We start from the raw sequence: 24,530 nt of genomic DNA on the forward strand, positions 1-24,530 counted from the left end.
TGACCACGTTTTGCACATAATGCCTAAAAGTGCCTGTAAGGCGTTGTGTGTATTAACTTGTTGCGATTCATTTGAGCCGCTACGTGCAAACTTGAATCGCAGTTCTGAGCGTAACCCGCGCAAGCTGGGTGACAGCGTTATGCAAATCATGCCTAGAAGTGCCTGTAAGGCTTTGTGTGTATTAATTTGTTGCGATTCGCTTTAGCCGCTATGTGCGAACTTGAATCGCAGTTCTGTACCTAACCCGCGCAGCTTGAGTGACGCCTATTTGCACATCATGCCTAAAAGTGCCTGTAAGGCGTTGTGTGTATTAACTTGTTGCGATTGGCTTTAGCCACTATGTGCGAACTTGAATCGCAGTTCTGAGCCTAACCCGCGCAAGCTGGATGACCACGTTTTGCACATCATGCCTAAAAGTGCCTTTAAGGCGTGTGTATTAACTTGTTGCGATTCGTTTGAGCCGCTACGTGCAAACTTGAATCGCAGTTCTGAGCCTAACCCGCGGAAGCTGGATGACCGCGTTATGCACATCATGCCTAGAAGTGCCTGTAAAGCTTTGAGTGTATTAACTTGTTGCGGTTCGTTTGAGCCGCTACGTGCAAACTTGAATCGCAGTTCTGAGCCTAACCCGCGCAAGCTGGATGACCACGTTTTGCACATTATGCCTAAAAGTGCCTTTAAGGCGTTGTGTGTATTAACTTTTGTATTAACAGTGGGCGCGGCGAGAGCTTTGGAACCATGCATCTAAAGAATCCCTTCTTGTTCTTGATACAGGCCGTGATTTGTATCAGCCACAGCGATGCGGCTTCAGCTACTGAGTGCGACCCAACTACGGTGAAGCTGACGGAATTGCACGGACACCAGCGCAATGCATCGACAGGCTTTCCTGCAGACGACACACCGGGTCTGCACAGCTGGACGACGCACTTGGACCGACATCGAGCGCCACCATCCGCTACGTCACCACTGTCAGAGCGTATAAAAGGGACTCAAGCGTGGCAGGCGATCAGTGGGCGCGGCGAGAGCTTTGGAACCATGCATCTAAAGAATCCCTTCTTGTTCTTGATACAGGCCGTGATTTGTATCAGCCACAGCGATGCGGCTTCAGCTACTGAGTGCGACCCAACTACGGTGAAGCTGACGGAATTGCACGGACACCAGCGCAATGCATCGACAGGCTTTCCTGCAGACGACACACCGGGTCTGCACAGCTGGACGACGCACTTGGACCGACATCGAGCGCCACCATCCGCTACGTCACCACTGTCAGAGCGTATAAAAGGGACTCAAGCGTGGCAGGCGATCAGTGGGCGCGGCGAGAGCTTTGGAACCATGCATCTAAAGAATCCCTTCTTGTTCTTGATACAGGTGAGAGACTACCGCCAGGCTTCTGGCTATCGTAGTGACGATGTGTGCCTTTTGCTCTTGCCGTGCCCACGGTCGTTTATTGATGTGCTAAAAAATGTATACCATTGTTTTGTTAACTTACTGGCTTCCTGCGGGGACGTTGAATTAAATCCAGGCCCCCCTACTGAAATAATGCTGCAAACAATAATGGATGACTTGCGAGAGCTTAAAGAAAGCGTGGCCACAACAAACCGACGCTTAGATGAAAGCATTGTTAAGTTAGCTTCCATTGACCGAAAAGTGGAGGATATTTCGACCACTGTTAAGACCTACACAGCCAAGGTGGACGATCTTCAGAAAACTGTTGACAGCCTACTGTTAAAAGTAGATGACCTCGAAAATCGAAGCCGGAGGAACAATTTAATACTTTATGGCTTACCGGAACCAACGGAAGAACCGTCCCAATCTTTGGAACAAGAGGTTTCGAAAAAGATCTTTCAGGACATACTAAAAGTTTCAAACGTGTCAATGGAGCGCGTCCACAGAATAGGGAAGCCTAGGGACGGCAAATGTCGCCCAGTAATACTCAAGCTTTCGGACTACCGAGACAAATTAAAAATACTGAAAGCATGCAGCGCCTTCAAAAACACTGACTATAGCATTTCTGAGGACTTCTCTCCTAGGGTCCAAGCAATAAGGAAAAACCTTTGGACTTGGACGAAAGAAAACCGAGACAGAGGACACAAGGTGTTTCTAACCTTTGACAAAGTTAGAATCAATGGCAAGACTTTTAGATGGGACGAAGCACTGAATAAGGGAGTTCCATATGCAACGAATTGACAAACCCGGTCTACTTCCAGTCAAAAACAGCTCAAAAGTAAAATTAAATCTCAATCGTTGGAATCATCCCATGCGTTCAGTCCGCTATCTGTATTAACTGTTAACGCCCGGAGCGTCGTGAATAAGTCTGACGACCTTGAAAGCCTACTTCTTAGTTACAACCCGGACGTCACGCTACTAACGGAAACATGGCTTCATGATGCTATTCCTGATTCCGACATAATACCCAGCTCGTACAACATACTTCGCCAGGACCGTGGCTCGAGAGGGGGCGGTGTCGCGGCCATAATAAAAAAGGGCATTCCATTCACATCCATTGCTCACAATACTTGCGTTGAGATGGCTTGGATCCTTGTGCCGTCGTTCAGGTGCAACGTTCTTATTGGTGTAGTATACAGGCCTCCGAATGCAGACACCTCAATTTTGGAATCGCTGCACGATTTTCTTTACGCCCATAGTAAACGCTACACTCATATTATCTTGTGCGGTGACTTTAATCTGCCCATGATCAACTGGGACGATCTCTGTGCTCGACCTTCTTGTCAGCACGCAGATTTGTTGATCGATTTGGCATTTTCTTTTAATCTTAGACAGGTAGTAGGAACACCTACACGTGTCACTTCAAACTCGCGAACTATCCTCGACATTGTTCTTATCTCTGAAGCTGTCAGTGAAACAGGATTTACTGTAGAAGTTTTACCAGGCATATCAGATCATGGTGCGGTCCTCTTTAGAAGCAATCTACCGCAAAAAACGCTACGTTGTCCAGACAAAGAATTCATGGATTTTAAGAATGCGGCAGATGAAAGTGTACTAGACTACTTAGAACAAGATTTCGACACTTTTTCTCAAAAATTTATCCAGGGGGAATTCAGTGTTAATGATTTATGGTTGCATTTTAAACACACAGTCCAAGAATGTATGCACAGGTACATTCCAACAAAGCGCAAGAGAATGGTTCGCAACAACCCTTGGATCACTCGAGACATATTGCAGCTAAAGCGCCGCTTAAAACGCCTGTCACGTTCCAATTCATCTGTCGACCGTTCTCTGCTACAGTCAATGCGCACAGAACTTAGGAACAAAATAAAAGACTCAAAGTATCATTTCTTCAATGTTAAGCTGCACCATTTTTTTACTAACGCTCCAAGGAAGTTTTGGATGCACATAACGGAAAAAAAGGATCCGGTCACCAAAGTTAGAGTGAATGATACCGAGTCAAGTGATAACCAGAATATTGCCGAAGCGTTCAACGAGTACTTTGCCTCGGTATTTCTACGCGGTAGTGATGACAATAATCCAGAATTTTCAGGTTCTGGCTGTGAACTTCCGGACCTTTTTGTTTCTGAAGAAGGTATTCTTTCGTCCCTACTAAGCATAGATATAAAGAAATCTGCTGGTCCCGATGACATCCCAAATAATTTTCTTTTTAGGTACGCGGAGTGGTGCGCAAAATATCTGTTTATAATATTTAATGAAAGTCTAAGGCAAGGTGTCCTTCCTAATGATTGGACAGCAGCAAAGGTAATACCCATTTATAAGTCCGGAGATAAACTCAGTATTACTAATTACAGACCCGTTTCTCTTCTGTGCACCGCTAGTAAGGTGATGGAGCACTTTATTTTTAAGCACGTGATTAGCTTTCTAGAAAATAATAGTTTCTTTTCCGAAAAACAACATGGATTTCGGCGTGGCCTATCCACAGTTACACAGCTTCTACACATTACCAATGAGGTCATGGCAGCGCTGGACCGGGGCGGGCAAATAGACGTGCTTTTTCTCGATTTTCAGAAAGCGTTCGATCGTGTTTGTCACAATAGACTAAAACTGAAGCTACAATGCGTGCTAAAGAATGAACAAATTCTCCGCTGGCTTGACTCCTATTTATCTAACCGAACACAGTACGTCCGTATAGGAAACTCAATTTCTCTACCTGCTCCCGTACTTTCCGGTGTACCGCAAGGTTCAGTACTTGGACCCCTTCTCTTTTTAATTTATCTAAATGATTTGACCTTTGATTCCCCGGTACGATGCCGGTTCTTCGCAGATGATTGCATTGTGTATCATAACATTCAATCACTGCACGATCAGACTGCCATACATGATTACCTAACTGCAATCAATAATTGGTGTCAGTCCTGGCGCATGAACTTAAACGCGTCAAAATGCACACACATGGTCATTACAAGGAAGAAAACACCATTAATTTGTACATATAAAATCAACAATGTAGCAATTAAGCCGGTTGACAAATTTAAATACCTGGGTGTAGTAATTGACTCGAAGCTAACCTGGAATGCTCATGTTGAATATGTCGTTTCGGCGTCGCTAAGGAGACTATGGCTACTTAAACACCGGCTGAAGCATTGCACTAGTAGGACTAAACTCGCTGCCTATACGACACTCATTAGACCATTGCTCGATTACGCCGATGTTGTGTGGGATCCCCACACAAAAACTGCCATCAATAACATTGAAAACGTGCAAAAGAAAGCCCTTAGATTTATTTATAATACTTACAGTAGAAGAGCCTCGGTCACTGAACTCAGAACACGGTCCGGCCTCCCAACATTAGAATTTCGGCGTAGACTACATCGCCTACAAACGTTGTTTAATATAGTTAATAAACAAACAAAAATGGATTCCGACATCTACATCAATTTTAATAAGAGAAGAGAAACAAGAGGCAAGCATAGCAAAACAATTGTGATGCCACAGGCTAAGACTAGCGCTTATCGCTTCTCGTTCTTCCCTCGAACTATAGCAGAGTGGAATGCCCTACCGCAAGAAGTCGCCAATATGACCTCGGTCGAATCCTTTGCGTCTGCTGTGCACTCTTTGCAATGAAGTATGTTAATTTTAGAGTGTCCAGTCTCCTGTTTTTGCAGTTTGCAGATGTGTGTGTGTTTTTTTTTTTTTTTTTTTTTTGTTCTTTTTAATGTTCTTTTTTGTAATTTTGTATAAGCTGCTTTTGCCCGCGCAATAATCTGTATTGCAAGTCATTTCCTTATGTTTTCTTGTCACTCACATTCTTGTTTACCTTGATTTGTAGTGCCGACTGTACTTACTCACTCCTGCTTGGACTGCCAAGAGGCAGTTGGCAGTATCAAATAAATAAATAAATAAATAAACTTGTTGCGGTTCGTTTGAGCCGCTACGTGCAAACTTGAATCGCAGTTCTGAGCCTAACCCGCGCAAGCTGGATGACCACGTTTTGCACATCATGCCTTTAAGGCGTTGTGTGTATTAACTTGTTGCGATTCGTTTGAGCCGCTACGTGCAAACTTGAATCGCTGTTCTGAGCCTAACCCGCGCAAGCTGGATGACCGCGTTATGCACATCGTGCCTAGAAGTGCCTGTAAGGCTTTGTGTGTATTAACTTGTTGCGATTCGTTTGAGCCGCTACGTGCAAACTTGATTCGCAGTTCTGAGCCTAACCCGCGCAAGCTGGATGACCACGTTTTCACATCATGCCTAAAAGTGCCTTTAAGGCGTTGTGTGTATTAACTTGTTGCGATACGTTTGAGCCGCTACGTGCAAACTTGAATCGCAGTTCTGAGCCTAACCCGCGCAAGCTGGATGACCGCGTCATGCACATCATGCCTAGAAGTGCTTGTAAGGCTTTGTGTGTATTAACTTGTTGCGATTCGCTTTAGCCGCTATGTGCGAACTTGAATCGCAGTTCTCAGCCTAACCCGCGCAAGCTGGATGACCTCGTTTTTCACATCATGCCTAAAAGTGCCTGTAAGGCTTTGTGTGTATTAACTTGTTGCGATTCGCTTTAGCCGCTATGTGCGAACTTGAATCGCAGTTCTCAGCCTAACCCGCGCAAGCTGGATGACCACGTTTTGCACATCATGCCTGGAAGTGCCTGTAAGGCTTTGTGTGTATTAACTTGTTGCGATTCGTTTGAGCCGCTACGTGCAAACTTGAATCGCAGTTCTGAGGCTAACCCGCGCAAGCTGGATGACCACGTTTTGCACATCATGCCTAAAAGTGCCTTTAAGGCGTTGTGTGTATTAACTTGTTGCGATTCGTTTGAGCCGCTACGTGCAAACTTGAATCGCAGTTCTGAGCCTAACCCGCGCAAGCTGGATGACGGCGTTATGCACATCATGCCTAGAAGTGCCTGTAAGGATTTGTGTGTATTAACTTGTTGCGATTCGTTTGAGCCGCTACGTGCAAACTTGATTCGCAGTTCTGAGCCTAACCCGCGCAAGCTGGATGACCACGTTTTCACATCATGCCTAAAAGTGCCTTTAAGGCGTTGTGTGTATTAACTTGTTGCGATTCGTTTGAGCCGCTACGTGCAAACTTGAATCGCAGTTCTGAGCCTAACCCGCGCAAGCTGGATGACCGCGTCATGCACATCATGCCTAGAAGTGCCTGTAAGGCTTTGTGTGTATTAACTTGTTGCGATTCGCTTTAGCCGCTATGTGCGAACTTGAATCGCAGTTCTCAGCCTAACCCGCGCAAGCTGGATGACCTCGTTTTTCACATCATGCCTAAAAGTGCCTGTAAGGCTTTGTGTGTATTAACTTGTTGCGATTCGCTTTAGCCGCTATGTGCGAACTTGAATCGCAGTTCTCAGCCTAACCCGCGCAAGCTGGATGACCACGTTTTGCACATCATGCCTAGAAGTGCCTGTAAGGCTTTGTGTGTATTAAATTGTTGCGATTCGTTTGAGCCGCTACGTGCAAACTTGAATCGCAGTTCTGAGGCTAACCTGCGCAAGCTGGATGACCACGTTTTGCACATCATGCCTAAAAGTGCCTTTAAGGCGTTGTGTGTATTAACTTGTTGCGATTCGTTTGAGCCGCTACGTGCAAACTTGAATCGCAGTTCTGAGCCTAACCAGCGCAAGCTGGATGACCGCGTTTTGCACATAATGCCTAAAAGTGCCTGTAAGGCGTTGTGTGTATTAACTTGTTGCGATTCGTTTGAGCCGCTACGTGCAAACTTGAATCGCAGTGCTGAGCCTAACCCGCGCAAGCTGGATGACCGCGTTATGCACATCATGCCTAGAAGTGCCTGTAAGGCTTTGTGTATATTAATTTGTTGCGATTCGCTTTAGCCACTATGTGCGAACTTGAATCGCAGTTCTCAGCCTAACCCGCGCAAGCTGGATGACCGCGTTATGCACATCATGCCTAGAAGTGCCTGTAAGGCTTTGTGTGTATTAACTTGTTGCGATTCGCTTTAGCCGCTATGTGCGAACTTGAATCGCAGTTCTCAGCCTAACCCGCGCAAGCTGGATGACCTCTTTTTCACATCATGCCTAAAAGTGCCTGTAAGGCTTTGTGTGTATTAACTTGTTGCGATTCGCTTTAGCCGCTATGTGCGAACTTGAATCGCAGTTCTGAGCCTAACCCGCGCAAGCTGGATGACCGCGTCATGCACATCATGCCTAGAAGTGCCTGTAAGGCTTTGTGTGTATTAACTTGTTGCGATTCGCTTTAGCCGCTATGTGCGAACTTGAATCGCAGTTCTCAGCCTAACCAGCGCAAGCTGGATGACCTCGTTTTTCACATCATGCCTAGAAGTGCCTGTAAGGCTTTGTGTGTATTAACTTGTTGCGATTCGTTTGAGCCGCTACGTGCAAACTTGAATTGCAGTTCTGAGCCTAACCCGCGCAAGCTGGATGACCGCGTCATGCACATCATGCCTAGAAGTGCCTGTAAGGCTTTGTGTGTATTAACTTGTTGCGATTCGCTTTAGCCGCTATGTGCGAACTTGAATCGCAGTTCTGTACCTAACCCGCGCAGCTTGAGTGACGCCTATTTGCACATCATGCCTAAAAGTGCCTGTAAGGCCTTGTGTGTATTAACTTGTTGCGATTCGCTTTAGCCACTATGTGCGAACTTGAATCGCAGTTCTGAGCCTAACCCGCGCAAGCTGGATGACCACGTTTTGCACATCATGCCTAAAAGTGCCTTTAAGGCGTTGTGTGTATTAACTCGTTGCGATTCGTTTGAGCCGCTACGTGCAAACTTGAATCGCAGTTCTGAGCCTAACCCGCGGAAGCTGGATGACCGCGTTATGCACATCATGCCTAGAAGTGCCTGTAAGGCTTTGAGTGTATTAACTTGTTGCGGTTCGTTTGAGCCGCTACGTACAAACTTGAATCGCAGAGTGAGCCTAACCCGCGCAAGCTGGATTTTGCACATCATGCCTAAAAGTGCCTTTAAGGCGTTGTGTGTATTAACTTGTTGCGGTTTGTTTGAGCCGCTACGTGCAAACGAATCGCAGTTCTGAGCCTAACCCGCGCAAGCTGGATGACCACGTTTTGCACATCATGCGTTTAAGTGGTTGTGTGTATTAACTTGTTGCGATTCGTTTGAGCCGCTACGTGCAAACTTGAATCGCAGTTCTGAGCCTAACCCGCGCAAGCTGGATGACGGCGTTATGCACATCATGCCTAGAAGTGCCTGTAAGGCTTTGTGTGTATTAACTTGTTGCGATTCGTTTGAGCCGCTACGTGCAAACTTGATTCGCAGTTCTGAGCCTAACCCGCGCAAGCTGGATGACCACGTTTTCACATCATGCCTAAAAGTGCCTTTAAGGCGTTGTGTGTATTAACTTGTTGCGATTCGTTTGAGCCGCTACGTGCAAACTTGAATCGCAGTTCTGAGCCTAACCCGCGCAAGCTGGATGACCGCGTCATGCACATCATGCCTAGAAGTGCCTGTAAGGCGTTGTGTGTATTAACTTGTTGCGGTTTGTTTGAGCCGCTACGTGCAAACGAATCGCAGTTCTGAGCCTAACCCGCGCAAGCTGGATGACCACGTTTTGCACATCATGCGTTTAAGTGGTTGTGTGTATTAACTTGTTGCGATTCGTTTGAGCCGCTACGTGCAAACTTGAATCGCAGTTCTGAGCCTAACCCGCGCAAGCTGGATGACGGCGTTATGCACATCATGCCTAGAAGTGCCTGTAAGGCTTTGTGTGTATTAACTTGTTGCGATTCGTTTGAGCCGCTACGTGCAAACTTGATTCGCAGTTCTGAGCCTAACCCGCGCAAGCTGGATGACCACGTTTTCACATCATGCCTAAAAGTGCCTTTAAGGCGTTGTGTGTATTAACTTGTTGCGATTCGTTTGAGCCGCTACGTGCAAACTTGAATCGCAGTTCTGAGCCTAACCCGCGCAAGCTGGATGACCGCGTCATGCACATCATGCCTAGAAGTGCCTGTAAGGCTTTGTGTGTATTAACTTGTTGCGATTCGCTTTAGCCGCTATGTGCGAACTTGAATCGCAGTTCTCAGCCTAACCCGCGCAAGCTGGATGACCGCGTTTTGCACATAATGCCTAGAAGTGCCTGTAAGGCTTTGTGTGTATTAACTTGTTGCGATTCTCTTTAGCCGCTATGTGCGAACTTGAATCGCAGTTCTCAGCCTAACCCGCGCAAGCTGGATGACCTCTTTTTCACATCATGCCTAAAAGTGCCTGTAAGGCTTTGTGTGTATTAACTTGTTGCGATTTGCTTTAGCCGCTATGTGCGAACTTGAATCGCAGTTCTCAGCCTAACCCGCGCAAGCTGGATGACCACGTTTTGCACATCATGCCTAGAAGTGCCTGTAAGGCTTTGTGTGTATTAACTTGTTGCGATTCGTTTGAGCCGCTACGTGCAAACTTGAATCGCAGTTCTGAGGCTAACCCGCGCAAGCTGGATGACCACGTTTTGCACATCATGCCTAAAAGTGCCTTTAAGGCGTTGTGTCTATTAACTTGTTGCGATTCGTTTGAGCCGCTACGTGCAAACTTGAATCGCAGTTCTGAGCCTAACCCGCGCAAGCTGGATGACCGCGTTATGCACATCATGCCTAGAAGTGCCTGTAAGGCTTTGTGTGTATTAACTTGTTGCGATTCGCTTTAGCCGCTATGTGCGAACTTGAATCGCAGTTCTCAGCCTAACCCGCGCAAGCTGGATGACCACGTTTTGCACATAATGCCTAAAAGTGCCTGTAAGGCGTTGTGTGTATTAACTTGTTGCGATTCATTTGAGCCGCTACGTGCAAACTTGAATCGCAGTTCTGAGCCTAACCCGCGCAAGCTGGGTGACAGCGTTATGCAAATCATGCCTAGAAGTGCCTGTAAGGCTTTGTGTGTATTAACTTGTTGCGATTCGCTTTAGCCGCTATGTGCGAACTTGAATCGCAGTTCTGTACCTAACCCGCGCAGCTTGAGTGACGCCTATTTGCACATCATGCCTAAAAGTGCCTGTAAGGCGTTGTGTGTATTAACTTGTTGCGATTCGTTTGAGCCTCTACGTGCAAACTTGAATCGCAGTTCTGAGCCTAACCCGCGCAAGCTGGATGACCACGTTTTGCACATCATGCCTTTAAGGCGTTGTGTGTATTAACTTGTTGCGATTCGTTTGAGCCGCTACGTGCAAACTTGAATCGCAGTTCTGAGCCTAACCCGCGCAAGCTGGATGACCGCGTTATGCACATCGTGCCTAGAAGTGCCTGTAAGGCTTTGTGTGTATTAACTTGTTGCGATTCGTTTGAGCCGCTACGTGCAAACTTGATTCGCAGTTCTGAGCCTAACCCGCGCAAGCTGGATGACCACGTTTTCACATCATGCCTAAAAGTGCCTTTAAGGCGTTGTGTGTATTAACTTGTTGCGATTCGTTTGAGCCGCTACGTGCAAACTTGAATCGCAGTTCTGAGCCTAACCCGCGCAAGCTGGATGACCGCGTCATGCACATCATGCCTAGAAGTGCCTGTAAGGCGTTGTGTGTATTAACTTGTTGCGATTCGCTTTAGCCGCTATGTGCGAACTTGAATCGCAGTTCTCAGCCTAACCCGCGCAAGCTGGATGACCACGTTTTCACATCATGCCTAAAAGTGCCTTTAAGGCGTTGTGTGTATTAACTTGTTGCGATTCGTTTGAGCCGCTACGTGCAAACTTGAATCGCAGTTCTGAGCCTAACCCGCGCAAGCTGGATGACCGCGTCATGCACATCATGCCTAGAAGTGCCTGTAAGGCTTTGTGTGTATTAACTTGTTGCGATTCGCTTTAGCCGCTATGTGCGAACTTGAATCGCAGTTCTCAGCCTAACCCGCGCAAGCTGGATGACCTCGTTTTTCACATCATGCCTAAAAGTGCCTGTAAGGCGTTGTGTGTATTAACTTGTTGCGATTCGCTTTAGCCGCTATGTGCGAACTTGAATCGCAGTTCTCAGCCTAACCCGCGCAAGCTGGATGACCACGTTTTGCACATCATGCCTGGAAGTGCCTGTAAGGCTTTGTGTGTATTAACTTGTTGCGATTCGTTTGAGCCGCTACGTGCAAACTTGAATCGCAGTTCTGAGGCTAACCCGCGCAAGCTGGATGACCACGTTTTGCACATCATGCCTAAAAGTGCCTTTAAGGCGTTGTGTGTATTAACTTGTTGCGATTCGTTTGAGCCGCTATGTGCGAACTTGAATCGCAGTTCTGTACCTAACCCGCGCAGCTTGAGTGACGCCTATTTGCACATCATGCCTAAAAGTGCCTGTAAGGCGTTGTGTGTATTAACTTGTTGCGATTCGCTTTAGCCACTATGTGCGAACTTGAATCGCAGTTCTGAGCCTAACCCGCGCAAGCTGGATGACCACGTTTTGCACATCATGCCTAAAAGTGCCTTTAAGGCGTTGTGTGTATTAACTCGTTGCGATTCGTTTGAGCCGCTACGTGCAAACTTGAATCGCAGTTCTGAGCCTAACCCGCGGAAGCTGGATGACCGCGTTATGCACATCATGCCTAGAAGTGCCTGTAAGGCTTTGAGTGTATTAACTTGTTGCGGTTCGTTTGAGCCGCTACGTACAAACTTGAATCGCAGAGTGAGCCTAACCCGCGCAAGCTGGATTTTGCACATCATGCCTAAAAGTGCCTTTAAGGCGTTGTGTGTATTAACTTGTTGCGGTTTGTTTGAGCCGCTACGTGCAAACGAATCGCAGTTCTGAGCCTAACCCGCGCAAGCTGCATGACCACGTTTTGCACATCATGCGTTTAAGTGGTTGTGTGTATTAACTTGTTGCGATTCGTTTGAGCCGCTACGTGCAAACTTGAATCGCAGTTCTGAGCCTAACCCGCGCAAGCTGGATGACGGCGTTATGCACATCATGCCTAGAAGTGCCTGTAAGGCTTTGTGTGTATTAACTTGTTGCGATTCGTTTGAGCCGCTACGTGCAAACTTGATTCGCAGTTCTGAGCCTAACCCGCGCAAGCTGGATGACCACGTTTTCACATCATGCCTAAATGTGCCTTTAAGGCGTTGTGCGTATTAACTTGTTGCGATTCGTTTGAGCCGCTACGTGCAAACTTGAATCGCAGTTCTGAGCCTAACCCGCGCAAGCTGGATGACCGCGTCATGCACATCATGCCTAGAAGTGCCTGTAAGGCTTTGTGTGTATTAACTTGTTGCGATTCGCTTTGGCCGCTATGTGCGAACTTGAATCGCAGTTCTCAGCCTAACCCGCGCAAGCTGGATGACCGCGTTTTGCACATAATGCCTAGAAGTGCCTGTAAGGCGTTGTGTGTATTAACTTGTTGCGATTCATTTGAGCCGCTACGTGCAAACTTGAATCGCAGTTCTGAGCCTAACCCGCGCAAGCTGGGTGACAGCGTTATGCAAATCATGCCTAGAAGTGCCTGTAAGGCTTTGTGTGTATTAACTTGTTGCGATTCGCTTTAGCCGCTATGTGCGAACTTGAATCGCAGTTCTGTACCTAACCCGCGCAGCTTGAGTGAAGCCTATTTGCACATCATGCCTAAAAGTGCCTGTAAGGCGTTGTGTGTATTAACTTGTAGCGATTCGCTTTAGCCACTATGTGCGAACTTGAATCGCAGTTCTGAGCCTAACCCGCGCAAGCTGGATGACCACGTTTTGCACATCATGCCTAAAAGTGCCTTTAAGGCGTTGTGTGTATTAACTCGTTGCGATTCGTTTGAGCCGCTACGTGCAAACTTGAATCGCAGTTCTGAGCCTAACCCGCGGAAGCTGGATGACCGCGTTATGCACATCATGCCTAGAAGTGCCTGTAAGGCTTTGAGTGTATTAACTTGTTGCGGTTCGTTTGAGCCGCTACGTACAAACTTGAATCGCAGAGTGAGCCTAACCCGCGCAAGCTGGATTTTGCACATCATGCCTAAAAGTGCCTTTAAGGCGTTGTGTGTATTAACTTGTTGCGGTTTATTTGAGCCGCTACGTGCAAACGAATCGCAGTTCTGAGCCTAACCCGCGCAAGCTGGATGACCACGTTTTGCACATCATGCGTTTAAGTGGTTGTGTGTATTAACTTGTTGCGATTCGTTTGAGCCGCTACGTGCAAACTTGAATCGCAGTTCTGAGCCTAACCCGCGCAAGCTGGATGACGGCGTTATGCACATCATGCCTAGAAGTGCCTGTAAGGCTTTGTGTGAATTAACTTGTTGCGATTCGTTTGAGCCGCTACGTGCAAACTTGATTCGCAGTTCTGAGCCTAACCCGCGCAAGCTGGATGACCACGTTTTCACATCATGCCTAAAAGTGCCTTTAAGGCGTTGTGTGTATTAACTTGTTGCGATTCGTTTGAGCCGCTACGTGCAAACTTGAATCGCAGTTCTGAGCCTAACCCGCGCAAGCTGGATGACCGCGTCATGCACATCATGCCTAGAAGTGCCTGTAAGGCTTTGTGTGTATTAACTTGTTGCGATTCGCTTTAGCCGCTATGTGCGAACTTGAATCGCAGTTCTCAGCCTAACCCGCGCAAGCTGGATGACCGCGTTTTGCACATAATGCCTAGAAGTGCCTGTAAGGCTTTGTGTGTATTAACTTGTTGCGATTCTCTTTAGCCGCTATGTGCGAACTTGAATCGCAGTTCTCAGCCTAACCCGCGCAAGCTGGATGACCTCTTTTTCACATCATGCCTAAAAGTGCCTGTAAGGCTTTGTGTGTATTAACTTGTTGCGATTTGCTTTAGCCGCTATGTGCGAACTTGAATCGCAGTTCTCAGCCTAACCCGCGCAAGCTGGATGACCACGTTTTGCACATCATGCCTAGAAGTGCCTGTAAGGCTTTGTGTGTATTAACTTGTTGCGATTCGTTTGAGCCGCTACGTGCAAACTTGAATCGCAGTTCTGAGGCTAACCCGCGCAAGCTGGATGACCACGTTTTGCACATCATGCCTAAAAGTGCCTTTAAGGCGTTGTGTCTATTAACTTGTTGCGATTCGTTTGAGCCGCTACGTGCAAACTTGAATCGCAGTTCTGAGCCTAACCCGCGCAAGCTGGATGACCGCGTTATGCACATCATGCCTAGAAGTGCCTGTAAGGCTTTGTGTGTATTAACTTGTTGCGATTCGCTTTAGCCGCTATGTGCGAACTTGAATCGCAGTTCTCAGCCTAACCCGCGCAAGCTGGATGACCACGTTTTGCACATAATGCCTAAAAGTGCCTGTAAGGCGTTGTGTGTATTAACTTGTTGCGATTCATTTGAGCCGCTACGTGCAAACTTGAATCGCAGTTCTGAGCCTAACCCGCGCAAGCTGGGTGACAGCGTTATGCAAATCATGCCTAGAAGTGCCTGTAAGGCTTTGTGTGTATTAACTTGTTGCGATTCGCTTTAGCCGCTATGTGCGAACTTGAATCGCAGTTCTGTACCTATCCCGCGCAGCTTGAGTGACGCCTATTTGCACATCATGCCTAAAAGTGCCTGTAAGGCGTTGTGTGTATTAACTTGTTGCGATTCGTTTGAGCCTCTACGTGCAAACTTGAATCGCAGTTCTGAGCCTAACCCGCGCAAGCTGGATGACCACGTTTTGCACATCATGCCTTTAAGGCGTTGTGTGTATTAACTTGTTGCGATGCGTTTGAGCCGCTACGTGCAAACTTGAATCGCAGTTCTGAGCCTAACCCGCGCAAGCTGGATGACCGCGTTATGCACATCGTGCCTAGAAGTGCCTGTAAGGCTTTGTGTGTATTAACTTGTTGCGATTCGTTTGAGCCGCTACGTGCAAACTTGATTCGCAGTTCTGAGCCTAACCCGCGCAAGCTGGATGACCACGTTTTCACATCATGCCTAAAAGTGCCTTTAAGGCGTTGTGTGTATTAACTTGTTGCGATTCGTTTGAGCCGCTACGTGCAAACTTGAATCGCAGTTCTGAGCCTAACCCGCGCAAGCTGGATGACCGCGTCATGCACATCATGCCTAGAAGTGCCTGTAAGGCGTTGTGTGTATTAACTTGTTGCGATTCGCTTTAGCCGCTATGTGCGAACTTGAATCGCAGTTCTCAGCCTAACCCGCGCAAGCTGGATGACCACGTTTTCACATCATGCCTAAAAGTGCCTTTAAGGCGTTGTGTGTATTAACTTGTTGCGATTCGTTTGAGCCGCTACGTGCAAACTTGAATCGCAGTTCTGAGCCTAACCCGCGCAAGCTGGATGACCGCGTCATGCACATCATGCCTAGAAGTGCCTGTAAGGCTTTGTGTGTATTAACTTGTTGCGATTCGCTTTAGCCGCTATGTGCGAACTTGAATCGCAGTTCTCAGCCTAACCCGCGCAAGCTGGATGACCTCGTTTTTCACATCATGCCTAAAAGTGCCTGTAAGGCGTTGTGTGTATTAACTTGTTGCGATTCGCTTTAGCCGCTATGTGCGAACTTGAATCGCAGTTCTCAGCCTAACCCGCGCAAGCTGGATGACCACGTTTTGCACATCATGCCTGGAAGTGCCTGTAAGGCTTTGTGTGTATTAACTTGTTGCGATTCGTTTGAGCCGCTACGTGCAAACTTGAATCGCAGTTCTGAGGCTAACCCGCGCAAGCTGGATGACCACGTTTTGCACATCATGCCTAAAAGTGCCTTTAAGGCGTTGTGTGTATTAACTTGTTGCGATTCGTTTGAGCCGCTATGTGCGAACTTGAATCGCAGTTCTGTACCTAACCAGCGCAGCTTGAGTGACGCCTATTTGCACATCATGCCTAAAAGTGCCTGTAAGGCGTTGTGTGTATTAACTTGTTGCGATTCGCTTTAGCCACTATGTGCGAACTTGAATCGCAGTTCTGAGCCTAACCCGCGCAAGCTGGATGACCACGTTTTGCACATCATGCCTAAAAGTGCCTTTAAGGCGTTGTGTGTATTAACTCGTTGCGATTCGTTAGAGCCGCTACGTGCAAACTTGAATCGCAGTTCTGAGCCTAACCCGCGGAAGCTGGATGACCGCGTTATGCACATCATGCCTAGAAGTGCCTGTAAGGCTTTGAGTGTATTAACTTGTTGCGGTTCGTTTGAGCCGCTACGTACAAACTTGAATCGCAGAGTGAGCCTAACCCGCGCAAGCTGGATTTTGCACATCATGCCTAAAAGTGCCTTTAAGGCGTTGTGTGTATTAACTTGTTGCGGTTTGTTTGAGCCGCTACGTGCAAACGAATCGCAGTTCTGAGCCTAACCCGCGCAAGCTGCATGACCACGTTTTGCACATCATGCGTTTAAGTGGTTGTGTGTATTAACTTGTTGCGATTCGTTTGAGCCGCTACGTGCAAACTTGAATCGCAGTTCTGAGCCTAACCCGCGCAAGCTGGATGACGGCGTTATGCACATCATGCCTAGAAGTGCCTGTAAGGCTTTGTGTGTATTAACTTGTTGCGATTCGTTTGAGCCGCTACGTGCAAACTTGATTCGCAGTTCTGAGCCTAACCCGCGCAAGCTGGATGACCACGTTTTCACATCATGCCTAAAAGTGCCTTTAAGGCGTTGTGCGTATTAACTTGTTGCGATTCGTTTGAGCCGCTACGTGCAAACTTGAATCGCAGTTCTGAGCCTAACCCGCGCAAGCTGGATGACCGCGTCATGCACATCATGCCTAGAAGTGCCTGTAAGGCTTTGTGTGTATTAACTTGTTGCGATTCGCTTTGGCCGCTATGTGCGAACTTGAATCGCAGTTCTCAGCCTAACCCGCGCAAGCTGGATGACCGCGTTTTGCACATAATGCCTAGAAGTGCCTGTAAGGCTTTGTGTGTATTAACTTGTTGCGATTCTCTTTAGCCGCTATGTGCGAACTTGAATCGCAGTTCTCAGCCTAACCCGCGCAAGCTGGATGACCTCTTTTTCACATCATGCCTAAAAGTGCCTGTAAGGCTTTGTGTGTATTAACTTGTTGCGATTTGCTTTAGCCGCTATGTGCGAACTTGAATCGCAGTTCTCAGCCTAACCCGCGCAAGCTGGATGACCGCGTTTTGCACATAATGCCTAGAAGTGCCTGTAAGGCTTTGTGTGTATTAACTTGTTGCGATTCTCTTTAGCCGCTATGTGCGAACTTGAATCGCAGTTCTCAGCCTAACCCGCGCAAGCTGGATGACCTCTTTTTCACATCATGCCTAAAAGTGCCTGTAAGGCTTTGTGTGTATTAACTTGTTGCGATTTGCTTTAGCCGCTATGTGCGAACTTGAATCGCAGTTCTCAGCCTAACCCGCGCAAGCTGGATGACCACGTTTTGCACATCATGCCTAGAAGTGCCTGTAAGGCTTTGTGTGTATTAACTTGTTGCGATTCGTTTGAGCCGCTACGTGCAAACTTGAATCGCAGTTCTGAGGCTAACCCGCGCAAGCTGGATGACCACGTTTTGCACATCATGCCTAAAAGTGCCTTTAAGGCGTTGTGTCTATTAACTTGTTGCGATTCGTTTGAGCCGCTACGTGCAAACTTGAATCGCAGTTCTGAGCCTAACCCGCGCAAGCTGGATGACCGCGTTATGCACATCATGCCTAGAAGTGCCTGTAAGGCTTTGTGTGTATTAACTTGTTGCGATTCGCTTTAGTCGCTATGTGCGAACTTGAATCGCAGTTCTCAGCCTAACCCGCGCAAGCTGGATGACCACGTTTTGCACATAATGCCTAAAAGTGCCTGTAAGGCGTTGTGTGTATTAACTTGTTGCGATTCATTTGAGCCGCTACGTGCAAACTTGAATCGCAGTTCTGAGCCTAACCCGCGCAAGCTGGGTGACAGCGTTATGCAAATCATGCCTAGAAGTGCCTGTAAGGCTTTGTGTGTATTAACTTGTTGCGATTCGCTTTAGCCGCTATGTGCGAACTTGAATCGCAGTTCTGTACCTAACCCGCGCAGCTTGAGTGACGCCTATTTGCACATCATGCCTAAAAGTGCCTGTAAGGCGTTGTGTGTATTAACTTGTTGCGATTCGTTTGAGCCTCTACGTGCAAACTTGAATCGCAGTTCTGAGCCTAACCCGCGCAAGCTGGATGACCACGTTTTGCACATCATGCCTTTAAGGCGTTGTGTGTATTAACTTGTTGCGATTCGTTTGAGCCGCTACGTGCAAACTTGAATCGCAGTTCTGAGCCTAACCCGCGCAAGCTGGATGACCGCGTTATGCACATCGTGCCTAGAAGTGCCTGTAAGGCTTTGTGTGTATTAACTTGTTGCGATTCGTTTGAGCCGCTACGTGCAAACTTGATTCGCAGTTCTGAGCCTAACCCGCGCAAGCTGGATGACCACGTTTTCACATCATGCCTAAAAGTGCCTTTAAGGCGTTGTGTGTATTAACTTGTTGCGATTCGTTTGAGCCGCTACGTGCAAACTTGAATCGCAGTTCTGAGCCTAACCCGCGCAAGCTGGATGACCGCGTCATGCACATCATGCCTAGAAGTGCCTGTAAGGCGTTGTGTGTATTAACTTGTTGCGATTCGCTTTAGCCGCTATGTGCGAACTTGAATCGCAGTTCTCAGCCTAACCCGCGCAAGCTGGATGACCACGTTTTCACATCATGCCTAAAAGTGCCTTTAAGGCGTTGTGTGTATTAACTTGTTGCGATTCGTTTGAGCCGCTACGTGCAAACTTGAATCGCAGTTCTGAGCCTAACCCGCGCAAGCTGGATGACCGCGTCATGCACATCATGCCTAGAAGTGCCTGTAAGGCTTTGTGTGTATTAACTTGTTGCGATTCGCTTTAGCCGCTATGTGCGAACTTGAATCGCAGTTCTCAGCCTAACCCGCGCAAGCTGGATGACCTCGTTTTTCACATCATGCCTAAAAGTGCCTGTAAGGCGTTGTGTGTATTAACTTGTTGCGATTCGCTTTAGCCGCTATGTGCGAACTTGAATCGCAGTTCTCAGCCTAACCCGCGCAAGCTGGATGACCACGTTTTGCACATCATGCCTGGAAGTGCCTGTAAGGCTTTGTGTGTATTAACTTGTTGCGATTCGTTTGAGCCGCTACGTGCAAACTTGAATCGCAGTTCTGAGGCTAACCCGCGCAAGCTGGATGACCACGTTTTGCACATCATGCCTAAAAGTGCCTTTAAGGCGTTGTGTGTATTAACTTGTTGCGATTCGTTTGAGCCGCTATGTGCGAACTTGAATCGCAGTTCTGTACCTAACCCGCGCAGCTTGAGTGACGCCTATTTGCACATCATGCCTAAAAGTGCCTGTAAGGCTTTGTGTGTATTAACTTGTTGCGATTCGCTTTAGCCGCTATGTGCGAACTTGAATCGCAGTTTTCAGCCTAACCCGCGCAAGCTGGATGACCACGTTTTGCACATAATGCCTAAAAGTGCCTGTAAGGCGTTGTGTGTATTAACTTGTTGCGATTCGTTTGAGCCGCTACGTGCAAACTTGAATCGCAGTTCTGAGCCTAACCCGCGCAAGCTGGGTGACAGCGTTATGCAAATCATGCCTAGAAGTGCCTGTAAGGCTTTGTGTGTATTAACTTGTTGCGATTCGCTTTAGCCGCTATGTGCGAACTTGAATCGCAGTTCTGTACCTAACCCGCGCAAGCTGGATGACCTCGTTTTTCACATCATGCCTTAAAGTGCCTGTAAGGCTTTGTGTGTATTAACTTGTTGCGATTCGCTTTAGCCGCTATGTGCGAACTTGAATCGCAGTTCTCAGCCTAACCCGCGCAAGCTGGATGACCACGTTTTGCACATAATGCCTAAAAGTGCCTGTAAGGCGTTGTGTGTATTAACTTGTTGCGATTCGTTTGAGCCGCTACGTGCAAACTTGAATCGCAGTTCTGAGCCTAACCCGCGCAAGCTGGGTGACAGCGTTATGCAAATCATGCCTAGAAGTGCCTGTAAGGCTTTGTGTGTATTAACTTGTTGCGATTCGCTTTAGCCGCTATGTGCGAACTTGAATCGCAGTTCTGTACCTAACCCGCGCAGCTTGAGTGACGCCTATTTGCACATCATGCTAAAAGTGCCTGTAAGGCGTTGTGTGTATTAACTTGTTGCGATTCGCTTTAGCCACTATGTGCGAACTTGAATCGCAGTTCTGGGCCTAACCCGCGCAAGCTGGATGACCACGTTTTGCACATCATGCCTAAAAGTGCCTTTAAGGCGTTCTGTGTATTAACTTGTTGCGATTCGTTTGAGCCGCTACGTGCAAACTTGAATCGCATTTCTGAGCCTAACCCGCGGAAGCTGGATGACCGCGTTATGCACATCATGCCTAGAAGTGCCTGTAAGGCTTTGAGTGTATTAACTTGTTGCGGTTCGTTTGAGCCGCTACGTGCAAACTTGAATCGCAGTTCTGAGCCTAACCCGCGCAAGCTGGATGACCACGTTTTGCACATTATGCCTAAAAGTGCCTTCAAGGCGTTGTGTATTAACTTGTTGCGATTCGTTTGAGCCGCTACGTGCAAACTTGATTCGCAGTTCTGAGCCTAACCCGCGCAAGCTGGATGACCACGTTTTCACATCATGCCTAAAAGTGCCTTTAAGGCGTTGTGTGTATTAACTTGTTGCGATTCGTTTGAGCCGCTACGTGCAAACTTGAATCGCAGTTCTGAGCCTAACCCGCGCAAGCTGGATGACCGCGTCATGCACATCATGCCTAGAAGTGCCTGTAAGGCTTTGTGTGTATTAACTTGTTGCGATTCGCTTTAGCCGCTATGTGCGAACTTGAATCGCAGTTCTCAGCCTAACCAGCGCAAGCTGGATGACCTCGTTTTTCACATCATGCCTAGAAGTGCCTGTAAGGCTTTGTGTGTATTAACTTGTTGCGATTCGTTTGAGCCGCTACGTGCAAACTTGAATCGCAGTTCTGAGGCTAACCCGCGCAATCTGGATGACCGCGTTTTGCACATAATGCCTAAAAGTGCCTGTAAGGCGTTGTGTGTATTAACTTGTTGCGATTCGTTTGAGCCGCTACGTGCAAACTTGAATCGCAGTTCTGAGCCTAACCCGCGCAAGCTGGATGACCGCGTTATGCACATCATGCCTAGAAGTGCCTATAAGGCTTTGAGTGTATTAACTTGTTGCGGTTCGTTTGAGCCGCTACGTGCAAACTTGAATCGCAGTTCTGAGCCTAACCCGCGCAAGCTGGGTGACAGCGTTATGCAAATCATGCCTAGAAGTGCCTGTAAGGCTTTGTGTGTATTAACTTGTTGCGATTCGCTTTAGCCGCTATGTGCGAACTTGAATCGCAGTTCTGTACCTAACCCGCGCAGCTTGAGTGAAGCCTATTTGCACATCATGCCTAAAAGTGCCTGTAAGGCGTTGTGTGTATTAACTTGTAGCGATTCGCTTTAGCCACTATGTGCGAACTTGAATCGCAGTTCTGAGCCTAACCCGCGCAAGCTGGATGACCACGTTTTGCACATCATGCCTAAAAGTGCCTTTAAGGCGTTGTGTGTATTAACTTGTTGCGATTCGTTTGAGCCGCTACGTGCAAACTTGAATCGCAGTTCTGAGCCTAACCCGCGGAAGCTGGATGACCGCGTTATGCACATCATGCCTAGAAGTGCCTATAAGGCTTTGAGTGTATTAACTTGTTGCGGTTCGTTTGAGCCGCTACGTGCAAACTTGAATCGCAGTTCTGAGCCTAACCCGCGCAAGCTGGATGACCACGTTTTGCACATTATGCCTAAAAGTGCCTTTAAGGCGTTGTGTGTATTAACTTGTTGCGGTTCGTTTGAGCCTCTACGTGCAAACTTGAATCGCAGTTCTGAGCCTAACCCGCGCAAGCTGGATGACCACGTTTTGCACATCATGCCTTTAAGGCGTTGTGTGTATTAACTTGTTGCGATTCGTTTGAGCCGCTACGTGCAAACTTGAATCGCAGTTCTGAGCCTAACCCGCGCAAGCTGGATGACCGCGTTATGCACATCGTGCCTAGAAGTGCCTGTAAGGCTTTGTGTGTATTAACTTGTTGCGATTCGTTTGAGCCGCTACGTGCAAACTTGATTCGCAGTTCTGAGCCTAACCCGCGCAAGCTGGATGACCACGTTTTCACATCATGCCTAAAAGTGCCTTTAAGGCGTTGTGTGTATTAACTTGTTGCGATTCGTTTGAGCCGCTACGTGCAAACTTGAATCGCAGTTCTGAGCCTAACCCGCGCAAGCTGGATGACCGCGTCATGCACATCATGCCTAGAAGTGCCTGTAAGGCTTTGTGTGTATTAACTTGTTGCGATTCGCTTTAGCCGCTATGTGCGAACTTGAATCGCAGTTCTCAGCCTAACCCGCGCAAGCTGGATGACCTCGTTTTTCACATCATGCCTAAAAGTGCCTGTAAGGCGTTGTGTGTATTAACTTGTTGCGATTCGCTTTAGCCGCTATGTGCGAACTTGAATCGCAGTTCTCAGCCTAACCCGCGCAAGCTGGATGACCACGTTTTGCACATCATGCCTGGAAGTGCCTGTAAGGCTTTGTGTGTATTAACTTGTTGCGATTCGTTTGAGCCGCTACGTGCAAACTTGAATCGCAGTTCTGAGGCTAACCCGCGCAAGCTGGATGACCACGTTTTGCACATCATGCCTAAAAGTGCCTTTAAGGCGTTGTGTGTATTAACTTGTTGCGATTCGTTTGAGCCGCTACGTGCAAACTTGAATCGCAGTTCTGAGCCTAACCCGCGCAAGCTGGATGACGGCGTTATGCACATCATGCCTAGAAGTGCCTGTAAGGATTTGTGTGTATAAACTTGTTGCGATTCGTTTGAGCCGCTACGTGCAAACTTGATTCGCAGTTCTGAGCCTAACCCGCGCAAGCTGGATGACCACGTTTTCACATCATGCCTAAAAGTGCCTTTAAGGCGTTGTGTGTATTAACTTGTTGCGATTCGTTTGAGCCGCTACGTGCAAACTTGAATCGCAGTTCTGAGCCTAACCCGCGCAAGCTGGATGACCGCGTCATGCACATCATGCCTAGAAGTGCCTGTAAGGCTTTGTGTGTATTAACTTGTTGCGATTCGCTTTAGCCGCTATGTGCGAACTTGAATCGCAGTTCTCAGCCTAACCCGCGCAAGCTGGATGACCTCGTTTTTCACATCATGCCTAAAAGTGCCTGTAAGGCTTTGTGTGTATTAACTTGTTGCGATTCGCTTTAGCCGCTATGTGCGAACTTGAATCGCAGTTCTCAGCCTAACCCGCGCAAGCTGGATGACCACGTTTTGCACATCATGCCTAGAAGTGCCTGTAAGGCTTTGTGTGTATTAAATTGTTGCGATTCGTTTGAGCCGCTACGTGCAAACTTGAATCGCAGTTCTGAGGCTAACCCGCGCAAGCTGGATGACCACGTTTTGCACATCATGCCTAAAAGTGCCTTTAAGGCGTTGTGTGTATTAACTTGTTGCGATTCGTTTGAGCCGCTACGTGCAAACTTGAATCGCAGTTCTGAGCCTAACCCGCGCAAGCTGGATGACCGCGTTTTGCACATAATGCCTAAAAGTGCCTGTAAGGCGTTGTGTGTATTAACTTGTTGCGATTCGTTTGAGCCGCTACGTGCAAACTTGAATCGCAGTGCTGAGCCTAACCCGCGCAAGCTGGATGACCGCGTTATGCACATCATGCCTAGAAGTGCCTGTAAGGCTTTGTGTATATTAACTTGTTGCGATTCGCTTTAGCCACTATGTGCGAACTTGAATCGCAGTTCTCAGCCTAACCCGCGCAAGCTGGATGACCGCGTTATGCACATCATGCCTAGAAGTGCCTGTAAGGCTTTGTGTGTATTAACTTGTTGCGATTCGCTTTAGCCGCTATGTGCGAACTTGAATCGCAGTTCTCAGCCTAACCCGCGCAAGCTGGATGACCTCTTTTTCACATCATGCCTAAAAGTGCCTGTAAGGCTTTGTGTGTATTAACTTGTTGCGATTCGCTTTAGCCGCTATGTGCGAACTTGAATCGCAGTTCTCAGCCTAACCCGCGCAAGCTGGATGACCTCGTTTTTCACATCATGCCTAAAAGTGCCTGTAAGGCTTTGTGTGTATTAACTTGTTGCGATTCGCTTTAGCCGCTATGTGCGAACTTGAATCGCAGTTCTCAGCCTAACCCGCGCAAGCTGGATGACCACGTTTTGCACATAATGCCTAAAAGTGCCTGTAAGGCGTTGTGTGTATTAACTTGTTGCGATTCGTTTGAGCCGCTACGTGCAA

The 24,530-nt window shown here is 47.7% G+C and overlaps 1 protein-coding gene across 1 annotated transcript; it reads left to right on the top strand.

Annotated features, from left to right (window-relative positions):
- The first annotated feature begins 716 nt into the window (after positions 1-716).
- Positions 717-5,309, top strand: LOC146171896 (uncharacterized). The gene has a single exon (XM_084586184.1). It carries the CDS (start codon positions 739-741, stop codon positions 2,185-2,187), a length of 1,449 nt encoding a protein of 482 aa, XP_084442310.1. The 5' UTR covers positions 717-738; the 3' UTR covers positions 2,188-5,309.
- Positions 5,310-24,530: the final 19,221 nt, after the last annotated feature.

This window comes from Amblyomma maculatum, unplaced genomic scaffold (genome assembly GCF_055883805.1).
Source record: "Amblyomma maculatum isolate TAMU_Amacu unplaced genomic scaffold, ASM5588380v1 scaffold_15, whole genome shotgun sequence".
NCBI lineage: Eukaryota > Metazoa > Arthropoda > Arachnida > Ixodida > Ixodidae > Amblyomma > Amblyomma maculatum.

What these genes read in the sequence shown, in the direction of transcription:
- LOC146171896 (XM_084586184.1), top strand. Translation starts at nt 739, where the DNA reads ATGCATCTAAAGAATCCCTTCTTGTTCTTGATACAGGCCGTGATTTGT.